Source organism: Eubalaena glacialis, chromosome 4 (genome assembly GCF_028564815.1).
Source record: "Eubalaena glacialis isolate mEubGla1 chromosome 4, mEubGla1.1.hap2.+ XY, whole genome shotgun sequence".
In the NCBI taxonomy this organism is placed as follows: Eukaryota; Metazoa; Chordata; class Mammalia; order Artiodactyla; family Balaenidae; genus Eubalaena; species Eubalaena glacialis.
Window position 1 is genome coordinate 53641656 of NC_083719.1, and position 21503 is coordinate 53663158.

Here is a 21503-nt window from a genome sequence, read left to right on the forward strand (position 1 = left end):
TGCCAGCTGCCCTGTTCTCTATCTGCATTTAATGATTTTGCCCCCACTCTGTTGCTGGTATAATCTTTGCAATAACCCCAGCCTCAACAGAAACTACTGCTCACTAAGGCAGCTTATTGTGTTCCCAGTGGTGAGTGTGCCGGGATGCTTTCCTTCTTCCACTAGTTTTTGTAAATGTGCTATCTCAGTTGCTATCCCCGGTGAATAGGCTTTTGAGAGCTGGCCTGGGAACCAAACCACCATTTATCTCACGGTTCCTGTGAGAAAGAAGCTTCTAGGGACCAGACATTCAAATGAGAAGAGCATTTGGACCACAGCCCACCTGTAAGTTAGGATCTGTAACATAATAAGAGCGAGAACACCAGGTAGGTAGAAAAAGTCTCCTTGGTTCTGAAGTGAGGGTGACCAATGTGCAAAACTCCTAAACCCTGGGGGAGGGGCATCCTGGCAGGGGTGTCTTTTTTTTTTTTTTTTTCTTGGAGATATTTGCACTGCAGAGGCATTGTAGAATCCTTGGAGAAGTAAGGATTAAGGAAGTTAACGAAGTCAATTTGATGATTCATTTTTCAGCCTCTTCTTTTAAATTCTTTGTTTTCTCTTTGTCATTTAAAATAAGCTTTGAGACTTTATCTCCAACTTGTTTCCCAAATGGCTACATTACTGAGAACTCAGACCCAAGCACAATGCCCGAGCTGTGGGAGAGAGAGCTGGGGAGCTGGGGTCCTTGGCACTGCCAAGCTGTGGGAGTTGATGACCTCCTTTTAGGGTCAAGGTGGGAGGTGCTTCAAAGGATGCTCATGAATGGAAGTGATGGCCTCCTAGTAGGTTACTCTCCTGGCCTTTCCCTGCCATGGGTCCTCCTCAACTTCTAGCCACCTTCCATGTGAGGAAAAGGCTCTGTGTCTCTCACAGCTGCATCTGGCCCTCTGGCCCTCGTCAGTTTACCTTCCCAGGAGGCTTATTAGTTCTGGGACTCAGAAAAGCACAGTGAATCCCTACCCGGCTCCAGGAACCCATCTGAAAAGTCTGGTCACTAACAAACAACAGTTCCTTTACTGAGGGCAATTTTGCTAAACATATTTATTTTCGATCTCTAGAAATCTTCAGCACTAAATGTGCTGGTATTTCCACCTAAGAAGAAATTTAACTGAAAAAATGAGCAGAATGATGAGCAAGAATACAAATACTACGAGAAAGAAAATGCCCATCCCCGTCAGCCCACAAGACAGTTTGATGTCAGACAGCTTAACTCCCCGTAAACGTGGGGGATTTGCACACACGGTCTCCTCCGAGCCCTCAAGTTTATGCAGGTTTTCTTTGTACCATGTTATGAAATGGATATTTGAGCAAGTGCAGTCCAGGGGATTGTGACTTAAATTAATGGTGCTCTGCTGAGACAAGGTGGGGAGGAGATGGGGTGGGATGATGCGTATGTTATTGGCGGCCAGATTGAGGTAGATCCCCTTAAGAGGGCTAAGCGCATCCATGCTATCGCCTGTCAGGCTGTTGTGACTTAAGTCTAAGTGGCTCATTTTCCCAAGGCCATGGAATGCTTGCTGGTCTATGGAGAGGAGATCACAAGAGGATAAAATCAGAATCTCCAAGCTGCTCACTGTCTGAAGTAGGTTGGTCTTTGAGATGCTCCCATCTTGAAAGTGATTCCCTTGTACATTCAGATGCCGGAGATCCAGCAGGCCTTCTAGAAGGTGATGATTGCTGGTATCAAGGAGGCAGTGAGAGAGATTCAGAACCCGCAGGAGATGGAGGTTTTGGAAGGGACTTTGTGAAGCCTTAACAAGCAGGTGGGTAAATGCCAAATCCAGGAGTTCTAGCCGAGGACATTCTTTGAATGCCTGATCCTCGAGACCAAGGGGCTCATTGTAGCTCAGGTTTAAGTATTGCAAGTGGGGCAGGTTTTTGAGTTGCAGATTGCAACAGTCAGAAGCCTCAATATCACTGTGACTTAAATCAAGTTTCTGAAGATTTTCTAGTTTTTCCAAACACCTGGCACCGAGGTCAAGTTTGTTCATGTTGCCTTTGACATAGAGGTCTGTAAGGGATGGGAAACTGGCAGCATTGATTTGACACAATTGGTCAAAACTATTTGCATTGAGAACTAATTTCTTGAGAGAGTTCATGCCCTCAATCCCAGAGGGTAATCCTTTCAAGTGAGCTGCCGTCAGATCCAACTCCTGGAGTCGAGTGAAGCACCGAAATGTAGAAGGTGAGAAGCCATCGAAATGGTGCTTTTGGAGGTTGATGCTCTCAACAGCCATGTCACAAAGTCCCTCAAATGTGGCTGAAGTGAGGTCTTGGTCATCAGTGTCCTCAAATGTCCCCAGCCAAAGAGACTGAATAGTAGAGTTCTGTAGACCTTTCAATATAACAGATAAGTTGAGAGACCCTCCAAATTTCAAACTTTGAAAGATTTTTGAATTGAAAGCCCCAGGCTCAATGCCTTTAATGTCATTGCCATTGAAGTTAAGGCTTAGGTTCGTGGCCTGTTCCAGAGCGTTTATGTCTTTACTAGAGATGTAGTGTATAGCATTATTCTGAAAATCCAGGACTTTCAGATTCTGTGTTGGGAAGTTTTCTGGGAGATTAATGGAGGAAATATGGTTGCTTCCAAGATGCAAACTTTCCAAGTTTTCCAGGTTGTGCACTGGGATAAACTCAAGATTGGATATTCCTGTTTGGGTTAAGAAAAGATGCTTCAGCAACTTGGGCCCGGTAAGTGATGTTTCTGCCATGAATATCAGGGGATTTCCAGTTAACACAATGGTGTTCAGTTGATGATGGTTTTGAAAAGTATCTTCATGTACCCAGTTAATCTGGCACCTTAAAAAGATAATAGTATTTAATAAGAATTAATTAGGGAAAAGAAAAAAATTCTGTCACAGTGACCTATAGTAACAAAGCCATCTTTTGTGTATAGTAAAAACAGTGTACATTATTATTCAAAGTAAAACATAATAAACTTTCTTCAGTACCCACAGATGGCCTGTTGAGTTAATGACTAGCCTCAGATCTGAACACTCTGATTTAGAATTTTTTTCCAGATATTTTAGATTGAACTCTCAGAGGTTTGTGTTTGGAACAGTTTAGTGGTTTGATTGTAGTCAAAATCAAACTGTTATTTACTATTATAAGTGATATAAAATATGTCTTATATACTGCATAATATATAACATATGCTATGTTAAATATGAATCTGTGCCATCCTGGGCAAGTCACAACTTTTTTCAACCTCAGTTTTTTCTTCTCTAAATTGTAGCAACAATGATTACTTTGTAGAATGGTTGTGATTCAAATGGTATATATGAAAATGCCGCATAGAAATATGGAACACTAGAGGTTCAGAGAAACCCATCCTGATATTACACCTAAAAATACTGGATTATACACACACACACACACACACACACACAGAGCTCCCCTGAGGGTCAGTAAGGGAATTACTTAGAAATGCATTGTCAAAGGGAAGCTTGAATCCATAGAACCAAGGGAATTCTAGAGCTAGTTTTGTCATATCTGCCAATATTTGCCAATCCCTAGTGGCCTAGAGCCTGGGTGTTAATGAGCCACATGGACCAGTGTCAGGAGACAAACTTGGGGACAGGATAGGAGGTCTTATCAAAACCTGCAAACTACCAAGACCCTCAAAGGATCCTTTCAATGGGTGACCTTAGAGAAGAAAACTCACAGAGGGAGACCTTTAGGATATGCTTTTGTCTTGGCCTTGGCTCTGGGTAGAAAAACAACAACAAGAACAACAAGAAAAGTCTCCTCTGAGATCCTTTAACCAGAAGCTTCCACCTATGAGAACTGTAGCCTGAATTTATGCTACCTCTGTGGACTTCCCCAAAGAAACCCAAGTGGAAAATTTAGCTTAAAGCAGTTCCAGGATGGTAGTGACTTCAGGTAACTAGCAGAAGTAAAGAGAAACCTTTTCTGGAGTCATGTACTTAACTTAAATTTTTATAAGAAGAACTTTCAAATGTACATAAAAGTAAAGAGAATAGTACGATGAACTTCCATATATCTTTCACACAAATGCAACAATTCTCACAATTTTGCCATATATGCTTCTTTGCTTCATCTATACCTACTTCTCTCTCCTAAATTATTTTATGTCAAATCCTAGGTGTCCATACATATTTCAGTATGCATCTCCAAAAAAATAGGTTTATTTTCTATAGCCATGATGCCATTGTCACACATGAAAATATTAATAATTCATTGGTATTATCTAGTTCCAGGAAAACATTTTAAACAAAGATTTACACAAAGTTCCACATGACAAATGAGCTCAAAATAAAATTCACTAAACACATAAGGAAAACACATTAGCTTAAGTCAGCCAAAAAAAATTCTACAGAATCAGATTAAAAAAGGTAGCAGATGCCAGAGTTATCAGATATATCTGATGTGTATGTATATATATATCATATATATGTATATATATGATATATAAAGAATATATTATATAGCTGATATGTATTGAATATTATCAGAACATATAATAAATATGCTTTTGTCAAACATACGTTTGATATGTTTAAAGGTAACACCAAGAACCAAAAGTATGATAAAGGAAAAAATATTAAAACTGATCTCATATATTTGTAAAATGAAAAATCAGTGAAACTTATTGAAATGGGAGAAGTTAATAATTGAAATTATAAGCCAATGGATAGTTTATACAGGAGATTAAACACAGCTGAAGAGGATATTAATGCACTAGGAGTAAATATGAGAAAATTACCTAGAATGTAGTCCAAAAAACAAAGAGTTGGAAAACAAGAAAGAGATTAAGATATATAAAGGACAGATAAGAGGATGCAATATAAGTCTCGTCAGAGATCCAAAGGAGATACAGGAGTGAATGGGGGCAAACCGGAGTTCAAATTGATAGTGGCTAGAATATTTTAGAATTGATGAAAGATGCCAATCTCAGATTCAAGGAGCCTGACGATCTACACAGTGCATCATTGTGATATTACAGAATTCCAAGGACAAAGAGAAGCTATTGGAAATGTCCAGAGAAGAAAAGACAGATCGCCAACATGTGAACAACGACTAGACAGATAGATGACCTCCCAACAGCAACACTGGGAGACTGGAATGATAGCCTCAAAGGGCCGAGAAAAAAACAACTGTCCACCTAGAATCATATGCCAGAAAATGCTATCTTTCAAGAATCAGAGTGAAATAAAGATATCTTCAGAAAAACAAAAACTGAGGGAGTTGACTGCTAACAGACACTCACTAAAGAAATGTCTAAGGAGGTGCTTTAGGAGAAAGGAAAATGATTCCAGAGAGGAAGGTCTGAAAAGCAAGACAGAAGAATGAGAAAAGGGGATAGAAAGCAAGTTGGTAAAGCTAAGGAAACCACGACTGTGTTAAGTAATAAAAACAGTGCCTCATTTGTAGCCAGATAACAGGTGGGGAGGGGAGCAGAGGAGGAGGATTTTAGAGAGTTTGAGGTCCTATTTTTATCACTTTTTCAAAATAGCAGTAGAGGAAACTAAAAGTCCTTCAGCTACAAAAGCTATCCTGGCCCAACACTTCTTAAAAATGTGGTCAAACTCATCTCATCTGAAAATGAGAAATGATAAAGGAGAGGGAAAGTAAATTTCTTTGTGGCAAAACTAGGTAGGTAACAGAAAGATCTGAAAGGGCAAGGCTTTCTCTCAATTGTATCTCACAGAGTCTTGGCTGGGAGGTAGCCTAGGGTTATTTGGGGGACTCTGGACTGGGAGTCAGGAGAGCAGAGTCCCAGTTTCCTTCCCGTGTGACCTTAAGCAAGCTCATAAAATCTCCTTGAACCTCTGTTTTCCCATCTAACACGAGTGGGATGGCAGTATGTACCTCCCAGTGGTGGTTATGCAGATGTGAACGTACAGTTCTATGTATGTGAATACTCTCCTGCTCTGTAGAAGCTTAAGTTGAAGGACCAAAGTAGAAGAAGTAGAGCTGCTGCAAGGGGTGCAGACCTCATTCCACATACGGAGCCCTTCCCCCCATTACACACACACACACACACACACACACACACACACCAGCTGCATTTCCCTTTCACTCTCTTCCCTTATTTTCTTATGATACTTCTGCCTGCTGGTTCACAAGCACTGGTTCAGCATTTAGAATCCTAATTCTGCCTCTGAAACCAAATAATGGAACTCTTTTTTACCAAGTTTCAGGAAAAAATTAGTAGATGGCATGTATTTCTCCTCTAATTTTTTTCTTAAAATGTCACACCCATTCATAGTCAACTGTGCTAAAATATAGTATGATGTGGCAGCCGATCTTTAGTAGAAGATTTATTTTCAGTTTTGTTATTGATATTCCTTAGAACTTCATAAACAGCACTGCTGACACCATCTAGTTTGAGAACAAGCCACTTTCCTCCTCATTGATTGGTGCTTATTTAAATTATATTTTACCTGTATAAAAATATTTCATGGGTAAGGGTAAACATGCATAATAAGCATGTCGTCCCTGTGCCCCAAGAGAAGGTCGTGGAAACAATTTGAATGCAAGTTGTGTTTTGACTTAAGTAAAACATCAAGCACACGCAAAGAACTCAGATACATACCTGGTCAAATCCAAAAAGATAAGATTTATGAGCCTGCTGAAGGTTATATTTTGAATTGTAGGCAAGAAGTTAAAGCCGAATTCCAAAAATTCTGTTGTATTTGGTAGAGTGTCAGGAATTTCTCTGAGACCTAAATTTTCACAGTTATATGTCTTGTTGGCTTCTTTCTGATGAGAGAAACAATGTAAATTAGTATCAGACAGTATATGGTGTATGGTTGACTGTCTAGCAAAATTACATGTTTTATCCTTTGAGCAGCAGTCTTACTTCTAGGAACCTTCACCAAATATAATACTTGGAAAAACACAAAATGACTTATGCATAACATTATTCATTTTAGTATTTTTTACAATAGCAAAAGATTGGCAATAATCAGATTTTCCATCCATATAGGACCACTTGAACAAAATATGGTATATTCACTGAATGGAACCCTGTGTAGCTGAAAAAAGGATAAGCACGATCTCCATAAACTGATAATGGAGTGATACACAGGTTTATTGTAAGGTGAAAAAAGCAAGGTGCAGAACGTCTATTAGTATATATTGTATATGGTATATGGTATACAGTATGCTACCTTTTGTGTAAGGAAGGTATGTGTGTATTTTCTTACATTTACAAGAAGAAACCATGGGGAAAAACCGCAAACTGGTTATATTTAAGGGAAAGGAAGGAACCAGATGGAGGAGCGGGGATGAAAACAAGCCTTCTCTGAACGCAATTTGTTTTATAGTTTTGATTTTGGACGCTTGGAAATGTTTTCTTTCACTTTGAAACAAACAAATCAACTCTAGATTAGCTTCGACAAAAGAATACGATCAGATATTACATACTTTGTGATGTGATGCAGTACGAAGTACACAGCACCACCTATGAAGTATTGCCAAAAAAAGTTTAACCTTAAATCCAATCAAGACTTTAGGCCTAACTTTCAGTCTATAAGTGATTTGGGGGATTTCAGGTAAACAGCACCACAAGGTAGCAGTCAGCCAAAGGCAGAAGGTGGAGCATTCCATAGCATGACTGACTTCGTTTTATCAAAATGTGAATGATGCTTGGCGGAAGTGGAGAGCAAGGGGGTGAGATGAGAGACGAGGCTGCTCTTATAAAAAGAGACAGATACAAAAGCTACTTCAGAGACATAACCAACAAATAATAGAAGAGCCCTTCTTTTCTAAATGTTTTATTGAAGTATAGTTGACTTACAATGTCATGTTAGTTTCTGGTGTACATCAAAGTGATTCAGTTATACATATATGTATGTGTGTATATATATTTTATATATATATTCTTTTTCATATTCTTTTCCATTATGGTTTATCACAGGGTATTGAATATAGTTCCCTGTGCTATACAGTAGGACCTTGTTGTTTATCTGTTTTATATATAATAGTTTGCATCTGCTAATCTCAAACTCCCACTCTAGTCCTCCCTCACCGCCACTCCCTTGGCAACCACAAGTCTATTCTCTATGTCTGTGAGTCTGTTTCTGTTTTGTAAATAAGTTCATTTGTGTTGTATTCTAGATTCCACGTATAAGTGCAATCAATGGTATTTGTCTTCCTCTTTATGACCTACTTAGTATGATAATCTCTAGGGTCCATCCATGTTGCTGCAAATGGAATTATTTCATTCTTTTTTTATGGCTGAGTAGTATTCCATTGTATATATATGTACTACATCTTCTTTATCCATTCATCTGTTGATGGACATTTATGTTGCTTCCATGTCTTGGCTATTGTAAATAGTGCTGCAATGAATATTGGAGTGCAGGTGTCTTTTCAAATTACAGCTTTGTCTGTATATATGCCCAGGAGTGGGATTTCTGGATCATATGACATAGAGTAGCCCTTCTTTAGATGATGATTCAAATAAAGCATTTGGGAAAAGACATTTTATCAGGGAACTTTGAATGAGGACAGGATATTAGAGAATACTAAGAAACTGTGAATTTTGTTAATGATAATGACCTTGCCGTTATGTAGGAGAAACGTTCTTATTTTGAGTTGCATTTTGAAGGATTTAGAGGCAAAATGACATGATGCTTGGGATTTGCTTTGAAATACTTTGGCAAGAAAGGAAGGAGTGGATAGCGGAAATTAGTAGGCAAAACGTTGATGGTTGTTGAATGTGGAGTGATGCACGCAAGGTTCCCTGTAACTAAGTCCTTTTGTACATATTTAGAAATTTTCTTAATACAATCTTTTTTAAAAAGAACTAGCAGCATGGCACAGATCTTAGGTCATAGGTCTTGTAATCTTGAAGAATGACTGAGTTTTAAATCTCTGGAACTGCAGGCTGCTGATACCAGACCTAACATTTGGACACAGCCCTGCACATAAATTCAGAGGACTTCCTCATTCTGGGTCCCCAGGAGAGTCAAGTGTTCTGACGTCTGTTGTTTACTGCTTGCTAGAAGTGCAAACTCAAGTTATAGATCTTGGACTAACTAGGTAAAAATGGGAAGGGGTTAGTTAGAAGCCTATAGAATTGTGGGATCATAATTTATCTGGATGATGCCTTAGGATAAAGGATAGTGGGGCAGGTATGAAGGTCTGTTGGGGTATATTTTGCATGGGGAGGCTCCAGGGAAAGAAAGAAATGATCTCCAAGAAAAGTACACTTGGGGATACAAAGAAGAAAGACATCCCAGAACCATAGGCCATCTCTCAGCTCATCTCAGGCTCCATGTGATTTCATCCAACCTTTCAGGCCCTGCTTTCTCTGGGCCACACAGTTGGTCTCACTAGACGCCCCATTGAGACTGCCCTGGACTGGGAAAGACCTGCCCCATGAAAGTCTAAATCAGCAGCTGTCCTCATCCTGAGTTGCAAACAGGTCTGCTTAGTTAGAAACAGAAGATGGCACACATCCGCCTTTGCTCTGAAGTGTGACATTTTAGAGGTGTTGCCAGTTTAACTGCTTTTTCCTTTATTCACTCCAACTTCTGCTTAGTTGGGCACTTTTTTGTAGGTACAGTGAGCATGCTCATTTTTACAGGAAATCACTGGTTTTCTTCTATATTGTGGCAATATTAAGAAAGTCACTGAGGAAATTGCCATATTTATATTTTCTTGTAATCCATAATTGTTTCATAGACCCAAAGCCCTTCAGGCACTGCCACAAATCTACATAATGCCCTTGAAATGCACACTTTGCATTTAAAACATATTTGATTGACTGGTGGGGGAAAACACATGCTGCTGGACCCCTCTTTGGTCCCCCTGAACATGGAAGACCTAGAGAGAAGATGTATGTGCAGCTGCTAAGGTCTGGATAAGCTTTGAGGAGACATTTTTCTTTTCTGGTCTCTACTGGCATAGCTGATGTCATATATACGTGGAGAAAGGGGGCCTTTTCTCAATTCATCTCACTCTATTCTGGTCCTTTAGCAAAAGGCTCGACGTTGGCAATTCCCTCCTTTTCCAGAATATAATGTGCCCGTGACAACTAAATTGTATGCTTTACTAAGCACTTCACTGCATTAATGTGATTCCCAAAGTTAGAATGGAGCACTAGCTCCCCTGAGCCAGTGGCCTGAGGGAGCGCCTAGCAAATGGAAAGGAATAGCTCAGTTTCAACCCAGTGAAAACCCAAGAACCAGTGCATAACACTTCCCAGGAGTACTGAGAAGTCCACCACCACGAGCCTGGGTCTTAACACTCAATAATCTCTAGTTACATAAACTGCAATGAACTCTCTGCCCTTGATTCCTAAAGAAAGACTCAAATGACAAGGACTGCAGCTCATAAGAAAATTTGAAAACCAAACACATTTCAGAGACTGTGCTGGGCTCTTCTGCCACGGCTTTCACAGCCACACTCCCGTACAATCACTGCATCTCATTTCCATGTCTCTTTTGTCTCCTGTAATCTGAAATGATTCTTCAGCCTTTCCTGGTCTCTCCTGGCATTGATTAATTTTTTTAAGAATCCAGGCTCATAGTTTGCAGAATGTTACTCCTTTAGGGTTTGAATGTTTCCTCATGATTTGATTCAGGTTATACATTTTTCATAGAACTACATCAGTGAGATTGTATCTTATTCGCTGTCAGTTTTCACAGCAAAACTTTCTAGGGGTGAGTTCTGATAGCATAGCACAGGATTCCCGGGCAGCAGAATGAGAATACAACAGAGCAGGAAAGGACAGGGTGTGAAAGAGGATTGCTGGGTCCTGACTGTGTAGCCACTGCCATTTTGCCCAGGGCTGGGCCAGCTGTGAGGACCACGGGTTCAGTTGCTTTTCTAGGCAGACACCCACCACCGCTTTTGCAGCTCCTGTGGTTTCTCTGAGCCCCACATGACCACTTCTTATAGACCCAGACTTCATCGCTAGACCTCAGTCTAGGGTCAGTTTCCAAAGTCACTTTCTCATTCTTCTGCTTTGGCCATTCCATCGCAGACAGGACCCTTCTGGATGTGAACTTATGAAGCCAGCAGGGCTGAGACAAAGCCAGCTGGTATTCAGGACAACTGCCCCATGCTCGTCCCTATTCCATATCATGGGCATTGGCACTGGGACCTGTGCCGGTCACTTCATCTCCAGCTCCGCCTCAGAGCTGTGCCTTTACACAGAGCAGGACTCCCAAGTGCTACATCTGTGTCTGCAATGCCTTTTCCCTCCAGGTATTCATTTGCATTTTTTCAATCAGGATCTTATTTTGCTTCTTTCTGCTGCATCTCTAACCCCCTGCCATTCCACAATATTTTCTCTCCTCACAAGTGCTAAGATCATTTTCTGATTTCAAATTCTCTGAGTTTCACACAAGTGCTGATCCCACTTGTTGGGATGTCTCCTCTGCACTTGGTAGCCACAGCAGCCAGTTCCGCCAGGCACGAGGAGTCTGGGACACTGAACCCCAGCCCTCCCTCGGTCATCACTCCTCTATCGAGAGACAGCAATTTGACTGAGCCAAATCACAGAGTCATAATTACTCTCTGAAAATAAAACAAAACACTCCCAAGAGGTCACAGCCCTAAAACTTTGCTGTCAGTCTAACTCCTCCAGGCAAAGGGCACTCCAATTATAAGTGGTTCTTTTTCTGTGTCTTGAGGCAGACTGCCCAGGTTCAAATCCCAGCTCTCAACTACCAAGCTGTGTTCTCTGAGCCTCCTTTTTTGCCCAGCTGTAGATCGAGGGTAATAACCCCTGTTGGCAGACCAACTCTGAGGATTAATGAGGTAATGTACGTCACTCTCACAAGAAAAGTTAGCATTTCCCTGGATCATCAAAACATCATTGTCATCGTCTAGAGCTATTGGGAAGCCCTTGTATCCATGAACTTGGAGTTCTCTTAAAACAGAGCTCTACTTAAACACTCTCCCCATACCTAGACCCAAAAGACTGTCTCCTACCGTGGTTTTAAGGGGACAGAATAGTCAAGATGAGCCCATTTGAAATGAGGAGGCATGCCTACAGTCCCAAGCAATTATTCAAGAGCACATGTAAAATGTTACCTGAGTCCAAATCACAGAACACTGAATTCCAGCTACTCTTTGCATATTGGTCAGCCTCCAAAAACCTGGTCATAGATCCAATTTTGTTACTTATGATACACACACCTACATGAATACACACACAGAACATTTAATCATGGAAGGTTCTGTGTGGAGTATTTACGAGTGTTCGTTATAATATTTTTAGGATATTTTAGAATTTGTCAAGGTTTGACATTTTTTTCAAACAAAAGTTTTATTAAAAAATTCATCCTGACTCCTACCTCACATCATATGCAAAAAGCAATTCCAAGTGGACTGTAAATTTACATGTGAAACTTAGAAATAAATACCAAATTATAAAACTTCCAGAAGAAAACATAGGATAATATCTTCATGGCCTTGTGTTGGCAAAAAATTTTTTTTTAAGTTATTTATTTATCTATCTATCTATCATCTATCTATCTATCTATCTATCTATCTATTTATTTAGGCTGCACTGGGTCTCCACTGCTGTGTGTGAGCCTCTCACTGCTGTGGCCTCTCCCGTTGCGGAGCACGAGCTCCAGGCGGGTGGGCCCCAGCAGTTGCCACGCGTGGGCTCAGTAGTTGTGGCTCGCGGGCTCTAGAGCGCAGGCTCAGTAGCTGTGGCACAAGGGCCCAGCCGTTTCATGGCATGTGGGCCCCTCCCGGACCAGGGATTGAGCCCGCGTCCCCTGCATTGGCAGGCAGACCCCCAACCACTGCACCACCAGGGAAGTCCCGGCAAAAATTTCTTAAACAGAACAGATATGCACTGAAAATAAATGAAGGAACAATGATAAATCAAGCAATATTAAAATTAAGGGTTTCTGTTCATCCAAAAATGTCAAGAGAGTGAAAAGGCAAGCCACAGAGTGGGAGAAGATATTTGTAATGTGATAAAGAACCTGTATCCAGAATACATGAAGAACCACTACAAAAACAAAAAACAAAAACCAAAATACAGACAACATAAGAGAAAATGGGCCAAAGACTTGAAATAGGCACTTACACACACACACACGCACACAAACACACACAAGGGTACATAAATATACTCAATTTAATTATTTATCAGGAAAATAAAAAATCCCAGTGAAATACCCCTATCCATCAGAAGAGCTAATGTTCTTAAACAAACAATAGCAAATGTTAGTGAGGCTGTAGGGCAATCAGAACTCACATCCATTGCTGGTGAGAATAAATGGGTACCAACCCATTGAAAAACTGTTTGGCAATATTTACTGAAGTTAAACATATGTGTACCCTATGACCAAATACATCTACTCCCTGTTATACACCTAATAAATATTTGTTTACTAAAGACCTAGGTAAGAATATCCAAAGCAGCAACATTCATAATAGGCAAAAAATTGAAAACAATGCAAATGTCCACTAACAGTAGAATGTATAAATAAATAGTTTCACTAATAAAACAGAATACCATTCAGTGATTAATGGAGCACATGATGGCTGCACACAACATCATATATAAATATCACGTGTTTGATACTGAGCGGAAGCAGCCAGACACAGAAGAGTACACACTGTATGGTCTCATGTACACAAAATTCAAAAAGAGGCAAAGTCAATTTTTGGTGATATAAGTGAGAGTACTGGATGGTCTTGGGGGCTAGTGACCGAGAGGAGACATGAGAGGGCTTCTGAGGTGCTGAGAAAGTTCTGTTTCTTGATCTGTGTGCTGCTCACATGGATGTGTTCACTTGGTGAGAACTCATTGAGCTCTACACTTAGGATTGGTGAGCTTTTCTGTATGTATATTTTACTTCAATAAAAAATTTACTGAACTCAAAACCAAACCAAACCCTTGTTTTCAGGATAGGGCCTGATAAATTCATGGTGGTCACATGAACATATATACAGTATGTGTTAATTTTGCTGAAACTGAAGAGGAAGAATGAATGAGGAAAGGAAAACAAGAGGAAGGAGTGGGCAAGCTGGAGTGAATTTCACCTGAAAAAGGGCCAAACCGTTAAATCAAAAGCTTCCTCTCCTACCACTTCTACTTTATCCCACTTTTCTGAAGCCTAGACGGTCCTTACCTTCAGGAACAAGTCGTATCTCCCAGTTCCCTCCCCAGTATTGACATAGAAGTGAGGGCTCTATAAATAGCCTTAGAATCCTGCTATCATGAACTCAAACATGATAGAAGAGGTAAAGGAAAATATAGACCCACTATTAATTGAATAGGTCCCAAGGCATTTAAAATCAGAGTCCTTTCAGAGGCAGGGCTGCAGGGAGGATGTGATATTGGAAGGTTTCAGTCTCACCTGACTTCTCCAAAAAGGAAATCTCTCACTGTAGCATAGGCCAGGCCTGGAGGTCCTGGGATGCTCAGTGTCACTCCTGCCACCTGAATGGCGTGGAAGTCCTCTGAATAGGCAGCAAAAGGACTAGCTCTTCCTGCCTCTTTCTCCTTCCCTCTGCTAAAGCAGGTACCATTTGCAAAAAGCAACTGGTGACTCTAGGGCCTGGTGTCTTCAATAGGAATCTAGACTGGTCCAATATTTTCAGGGATTTCCAAAATCTCCCAGCAGTGAGGGCCCTTGTGGGCTTCAGAAAGGCTGCACAGACTTTGCTGCAATGTGGGGATTTAAAAAGTGAACTGGTAGACTTAAGAGTAGGATGTTTAACATGGACTGCTTCCCAATGAGCTGGAATTTAATGGTAATATTATCCCATCTGAGGATGTTGCTAGAAGGTGGATGGCATACCCTACCTGATTACTGAGGAGATGGTGTCTCCACTCCTACCCTCTTACATGTTAGCTACAGGCCTCTGTGCAGTTGATTTTTCAACCTGAATGATGAGGATACAGCCTTCTGGAGCTGATAAAAGCCTTTTACTTGCCCCCTTCTGTTGTGGGCTGAATTGTGTCTCCCCCAAATTCATATGCTGAAGTCTTAACGTCGGTACCTCAGAATGAGACTTTATTTGGAGATAGAGTCTTCAAAGAGGTAACTAAGTTAAAGTGAGGTCATTAGGGTAGGCCCTAATCCAATACGACTGGTGTCTTTATAAGAACAATAAATTTGGACACAGATGCATACAAAGGGGAAATGATGTGAAGACATAAGGAGAAGAAGGCCATTAACTAGCCGAGGAGAGAGGCCTCAGAAGAAGCCAACCTTGCCAACACCTTGATCTTGGACTTCCAGACTCCAGAATTGTACAAAAGTAAGTTTCTGTTGTTGAAGTCACCTGGTCTGTGGTACTTTGTTATAGCAGACTGAGAAATTTCCCCTGGGCATCGTACCTCCTTTTGGTCTGAGCGTGCATCCTGATTCCATCCCAATACCAGACTAACAAGGTTCTGTTGCTTTCTGCTTCTAGGCCTTGTTCCAGTCCTAGCTTTGATTCTTGCTCTTGTCTGGTGGGTCCTTGCTCCGCTCTCCCTTATTCTCCTCACCCTGGCTCCTAAGCCCTGCCTTTCTCCATCCTGCTACTCCTGCCTCTTTGTCATCATTCAGCCCCAACCTAGGAAAGCAGCCCACTCAGCCACCAAGACTGATGGTCCTTCCTGTTTACAGCACTTGTCTGACAGGCCACATGGTGCTGGATACCTGCTGAGATCAGAGGTAATGGGAGGAGGATGGCAAGAGAATGAGCCCTTCTCCTTTCTCTCTCTCGCCACCCCCCCAAGAACTTCCCACAGGTTGATAAATACTGTTATGGTCCAAAACAGAAGGTGCAACTTGGCTCTATGCTCAGATGCTTCTCCTGTGGGTTAGTGAAACAGATGGAGGGCTGTCCAACTCGAGGAGAAAGCCAGACTCATTCAGACTGATCTTTATATGCTCTAAAGCCTGGCACAGGTGGTCTTTACTAGTCTCCATCCTGAATGCCAGGAAACTGAAGGACTCTTTGGGGAAGTGGCCATGTGCTGGGAGGTTGGACAAATGTTCCTCCATGCTAGGGAGCAGGTTTGGAGGTCTGCTCTTTGCACTGGGACCCTGTTGACATCTTATGTCCCAACTGGGATTATTTGGGGGAAATTGTTTGCAGAGGAAAACAACTCTCACTTCTTCCTACTATGAATCTGTAAGATCATCTCCCCGGCTGAGCTCTTTGGTTCCTTTTTCACTGTAAAGAAAAACTCCTACACACCTCATTGCCCTTTTAAGGCTCAGATAGGACTGCATGCTGAATCTCAACATTTCCAGGTTGTTTAATCTGGACAAAGACAAATAGTTTGGACTCACCTCAGTGCACATTGGATTTGAGGAGGTGATGACTTTACAGCTGGCAGAAATCAGCATCGCCAACAGGAAGCAGCCGACACGGGGAGCCATCACAGGACCGAGGCAACCCAGCTTGGCAGGGTTAGCTAATGCCTGGAGCTGAGAAATCGAATCAAGCTATGATGGCCTCGATAATCTGGCAGCCAGAGAGTGCTCAGAAGGGTAATCTGAGAACAAGAAATGAATGCTGTTGACTGCTCAGCATTTGGTGGCTTTTTGCTGCAGAAAAGGGGAAGTCACTTCTGCATAGTACCCATTCTTGCCAAAAATAGCTGAGCACCCAGCCTCAGAATGGCCCAGTGCATTTCCTGGCCAACATGAATCAGTGGTGCAGTTCCTTTGCGCTGGTCACATGGACTCTCAGGGTGATGGTTCCTAGTGACCCTAGGCGAGCTTCAACCGTTTGGCCAGCAACAGCTTCTGGTCCCTTTCCATCGGAGAGGCTGTGGGAGCAGGAGTCTGTCCTCACGGAGGAGGCCACCTTGTTAGCTGGCCTAAGTGAGTGACCAGGAGAGGTGCTGAGGCACACTGGAAGGGCAGAGCACTCTGTGGGGGGCAGAGGGAAGGTGCCCCGCAGTGGCACCTGCTGGAGCTGGGAACTAGGGCAAGAGGGTGCAGGGTCATCCCAGAAAGGGAGTGGAGCTGCTGCCTTGGCCACCTTCACAGTACCCACTTCCGGTCTTGGTACAGGAGGAGGACAAATCCATCCCTTGACCCCGTGATTCAGGCCTGCTAAATCGGCTGGAGTGGAATCCCCTCTTGTTCCCTCCCAAGGTGACCCAGGGAAGTAGAGGCCACTGCCATATACAGAGCAGTCTGACTAAGAGAGAAAAGAGTTAAGGGTGCCAGCCTTGGCTCTATTTTTTCTTAGAAATACCTTCGAAACAGGATTGCAACTACCCTCATTATGATGCAAGATATGGTAGTGACTAAAGAAACTTAAAGTTCATGTATTCCTCACTGGGCTGAATTTGGCTACCTCAGACATTGTCTGTCCTCCAGTCCTTTGACATATAGGAGATATTTGGTATTACTGTCCTCCCAGTTCATTTCCAAGAGCCAATTCTTAGCATCAGAGTTCACAATACCTTGAGAGAATAATACTACTACCACTACTGTGTTACAACCACTGATATGATAATTATAGTAGCTACCCTTTATTGAGCACATATTATGTGTCTAAGTAGGTTTTCTTTTGTTTTATAGATATCTCCTTATCATATACTCTATCAAAGAGGTGCTATTATTTCCCCCATTTTATAGATGTAGAAACTGATGTTTAGAGGAATAAATGACCTCTCCAAGACCACACAAGTAGAAGGTGGTAGATTAGGGCTTCAGATCCAGACAGTCTCACTGCAGAGACTGTGCTATTACTCCCGATAGTTTAAGAAAGAATTTTGCCTCCTGAAAAAGCTGAAGAGTGTACGGTGTGAAGAAAGTTCTTCATCTGGAGATTTCAGAGCAGATGCGAAAAAGCAGGGGGTGGTTAGAGAAACTATGTAGTTGGCACTGTGCTAGGGCTACTACAAATAATTAGACTTTTCTGGTCACCCTTAAAATGCCATCCTCATCAACAAAACACCTTCAAAGATGCTTTTGGCAAAACGCCGTCCAAGCAAACCCAGACTGATGACAACCACCTTGCTTTGAAGAAGATGCATCACAGTGTCATGGAAGAGTTCTTGGACTGAAAAGAGATCTACTTTGAAGCCTCAGACCCATCATTTACCAACAGAGTAAACCTGGGCAAGTCATTTGACTTTTCTGAGTCTATTTCCCATCTGAATAATAAAACAAGAATTCCAATTCCTGTTTTGCCAACATCACAGGGTAATTGCGAGGATCCAATGGGATCATTTACGTGAAAATACTTTCTTAACCTCAAAGTCCTACATAAATGTGAAGAATGTGAGGCAAAGACTCCTCTGAGTAACCAATTCCAACATCATGTAAATATCACTCTCAGGAAATTGTCTCCTGCCCCAGAGACATTCAAAAGGCATATTACTTTCTCTCTTAAAGAAAGGTTTGATGGCTCAGTTAAGGCCATAAGATTTTGTCATTTTCTGAGGACACACTATCTGCATATGATTTGCATATGTTTGCATAATGAATTCAAAAGACTCACTGCAAGTGTATAAGAGTAAAAGAAAATAAATGAATATGAGTGACCTTCTGCCACAGCATTCAAATCAAATATTCAGGGCATAATACCCTGAAATATGAGATAGATTAAAATTTAAACTATTGCAAACAGATGGGAAGATAAGTTGTCAAGTTTGGAGGCAAGAATGAAACCCTTATTTGATCCCAGGTTGTAAAGAATCACATACTCTTAAAGGTCACCCCATCCAAATGATTTTCATTCCTGAATTTTCTCCTCCACACCTCTTACCCCACCCATTTCCGTGGACAAAACATACACACTACATTATCTTCCAGTCTTTCCTGAACTGCCTCAGGTGACAGAAAGCTTACTATCTCCCAATGAATTATTTTGGCAAATTTTGACCGTTTAAAAGGTTTTATATTATGCTGAACTGCTAAAGTCTTTCTCTAACTTCCCCACAATTGTCCTTGTTTCCTCAGGCCAGCAGGACAAGTTCAAGACCTTTTACTACTTGCCAGTCCTTAAGGTATTTGAAAATGGTTATTATGTACCTGAACTATCCCCTTTCTAGGTTAAAAATCTCTAGTTCCTTCAGCTGTGTCACAAGTTCATGCATTATAGTCCCTAACAGTCTCTTTATCTGAATATTTTCCAAATCTCCCAAGAAAGGCACTGAGTTGAATTCTGTTCCTAGCTTTGCCATTAACTACTTGTGTGTGGCTGCGAAATTTCCTCATCTGCAAAATGATGGAGTTGAACTATTTATAAGGCACTTCTTCATCTAAAAATCCCATTATTCTATTTCAAAGCAATGATTTCCATTTTACTTATCTAACAGTCATTGGCTTGAGCCAATAAAATAGAGTTACACTGGCTCTTTGTTGACAATTGCTCTTTCTTTCCTAATGGAGGTGATCTTACCCCTTCCACAAATATAAAAAATAGAGAGAGGTTTGGCTGGAGCTATGGGCATCATATCATGACTGCTGCAATCTTAATTCATTCCCAGTGCCATTTAGGGATGGACTGCTGTTACCTGTTACAAGGACTAGGTCTTGCAGAGATAAAGAGAGGGAAAGGAGAAGATGAGAAAAGGCACTGGTAACTCATTTATTTCTACAGACTGGTACCCATGTCAGTGGGGAAACAACAGATCTGTGGACCCCAGAAGTTTTCATAAAGTTCAAGGACCCTTATATTACATATTTACATACAAACCCCAAACCATTCTTTGTTGTTGTTGTATTCTGTCTTGTTTTGCACCAGGTTTCCATGCAGTTCATCCCTAGGGTCAGCTGTCACCCATGGGTGACTCCATAGAACCCCCAATTTCATGTCTGGGAGACATGTGAACTCACTTTTCTGTGTTTCAAGGCGATTATAGCCTGGGGAGCGATGTGAGGTCCTTGGATACCTTGTCTGGCTCTTTATGCCTTTTCTTAGCAATGACCCAATGGCTAGTTTGTTTTCTTCCAAGGGTGTGCAAACCAAAATATGCTCTCGTGATCCAACTTTAGCAAAGAACTAGATGTTTAATATCTGTTCTAGCTTATGGGCACCAGTTGGTATTAAACTGTCCTTTTTTTTTTCCTTCTTGTACGTTTAGTTTTTGTTCTGCTTTTTGGGTCATGCCTGCTTTCCCCACTGTCTCCAGACGGTTAAATCTACTTGCATCTAAAATGCTACTTTAACTTGAATATTCAAATGCATTTTACGGTCAGTTTTACTCTTTTTTTTTTTTTATACGAAACACGTGGATACAAAGGGCTGACTGTATCCGTTGTATTGTGCTTTTTTTTTTTTAAATTTATTTTTAATATTTATTTTTGGCTGTGTTGGGTCTTCGTTTCTGTGCGAGGGCTTTCTCTAGTTGTGGCAAGCGGGGGCCACTCTTCATCGTGGTGCGCAGGCGTCTCACTATCACGGCCTCTCTTGTTGCAGAGCACAGGCTCCAGACGCGCAGGCTCAGTAATTGTGGCTCACGGGCCTAGTCGCTCTGCGGCATGTGGGATCTTCCCAGACCAGGGCTCGAACCCGTGTCCCCTGCATTGGCAGGCAGATTCTCCACCACTGCGCCACCAGGGAAGCCCCCAGTTTTACTCTTTATCGTTATATTTCTCCATATTTGTTTATTTATTTTACCAAATTATTATGACACAAGGTTCAGAGCCATAAAGGCCAGAAGTTGTCCCCACTTCTATCTGAGGGTGTGCTACCTTGTGGGCACACGTAAACAGAGCCCTCAAGCCTGCTTGTCATGCTGTTTAACTGCTGCCTTGCAGTTGATGGCTCTTGTGAGGTCCCCAGGCTAGACAGAGCAAGCGATGCTAACGGGCCTCTTCCACCTGGAGAGGGGACATGGTTCTTCTCATGTCCTGCTTGAGTTCAAACTCAGTTGTGTTGACGGCTTCAAGATGCCAGCCTTGATCCTGCTGCTCCAGAACCGGCTCTTCCTCTGCCCTGGAATTGATGGCACTGCTGCCACCACCACCGTCAAAGCAGACACAGTGTCTTCCCATGGCATCAGCAGCTCCTCTCCATCACAAAAAATACTACGGCCCTTTTCATATCTCAGAGTCCAAGCCTTCTTGGCTTTGTACCCAGGGAAATGGGGGGGTTCTTCCTTGCATTTCCTGCCCCAGGATTTACCCTCTTCCCAAGATGATCAATAGCTGGAAATATCCACTCCCTGGGGCCCATGTTATAACAATTTAAAAACTCTCTGATTTGGGACATTTCCCCCAAACTAGGTTTCACTATTCTGTGGTCATCCAGTTACACATATATGGTTCTGGAAATATGCGTAACATAATAGAATATTTGGGGCTTCCCTGGTGGCGCAGTGGTTAAGAATCCGCCTGCCTATGCAGGATACACTGGTTTGAGCCCTCGTCTGGGAAGATCCCACATGCCACAGAGCAACTAAGCCTGTGCACCACAACGACTGAGCCTGTGCTCTAGAGCCCGCGAGCCACAAGTGCTGAGCCCGAGTGCCACAAATACTGAAGCCCGCGTGCCTAGAGCCCATACTCTGCAACAAGAGAAGCCACCACAATGAGAAGCCCACGCAATGC

At 41.9% G+C, this 21503-nt stretch overlaps 1 protein-coding gene across 1 annotated transcript; it reads right to left on the reverse strand.

Moving 5' to 3' along the window:
• Positions 1 to 1109: 1109 nt before the first annotated feature.
• On the reverse strand, positions 1110 to 16367 carry CD180 (CD180 molecule). Its single transcript, XM_061187864.1, has 3 exons — positions 16278 to 16367; positions 6599 to 6765; positions 1110 to 2838 (listed from the first exon to the last, which is right to left on the reverse strand). The coding sequence occupies exons 1-3, from the start codon at positions 16365 to 16367 to the stop codon at positions 1110 to 1112; spliced, it is 1986 nt and encodes a 661-aa protein (XP_061043847.1).
• Positions 16368 to 21503: the final 5136 nt, after the last annotated feature.

What these genes read in the sequence shown, in the direction of transcription:
- CD180 (XM_061187864.1), bottom strand. Translation starts at nt 16,367, where the DNA reads ATGGCTCCCCGTGTCGGCTGCTTCCTGTTGGCGATGCTGATTTCTGCC. An exon ending in CAAATCCAATGTGCACTGAG is followed by an intron (nt 6,766 to 16,277) that starts GTGAGTCCAAAC and finishes TTCTCTCATCAG; the next exon opens with AAAGAAGCCAACAAGACATA. An exon ending in ATCTTTTTGGATTTGACCAG is followed by an intron (nt 2,839 to 6,598) that starts GTATGTATCTGA and finishes TATCTTTTTAAG; the next exon opens with GTGCCAGATTAACTGGGTAC.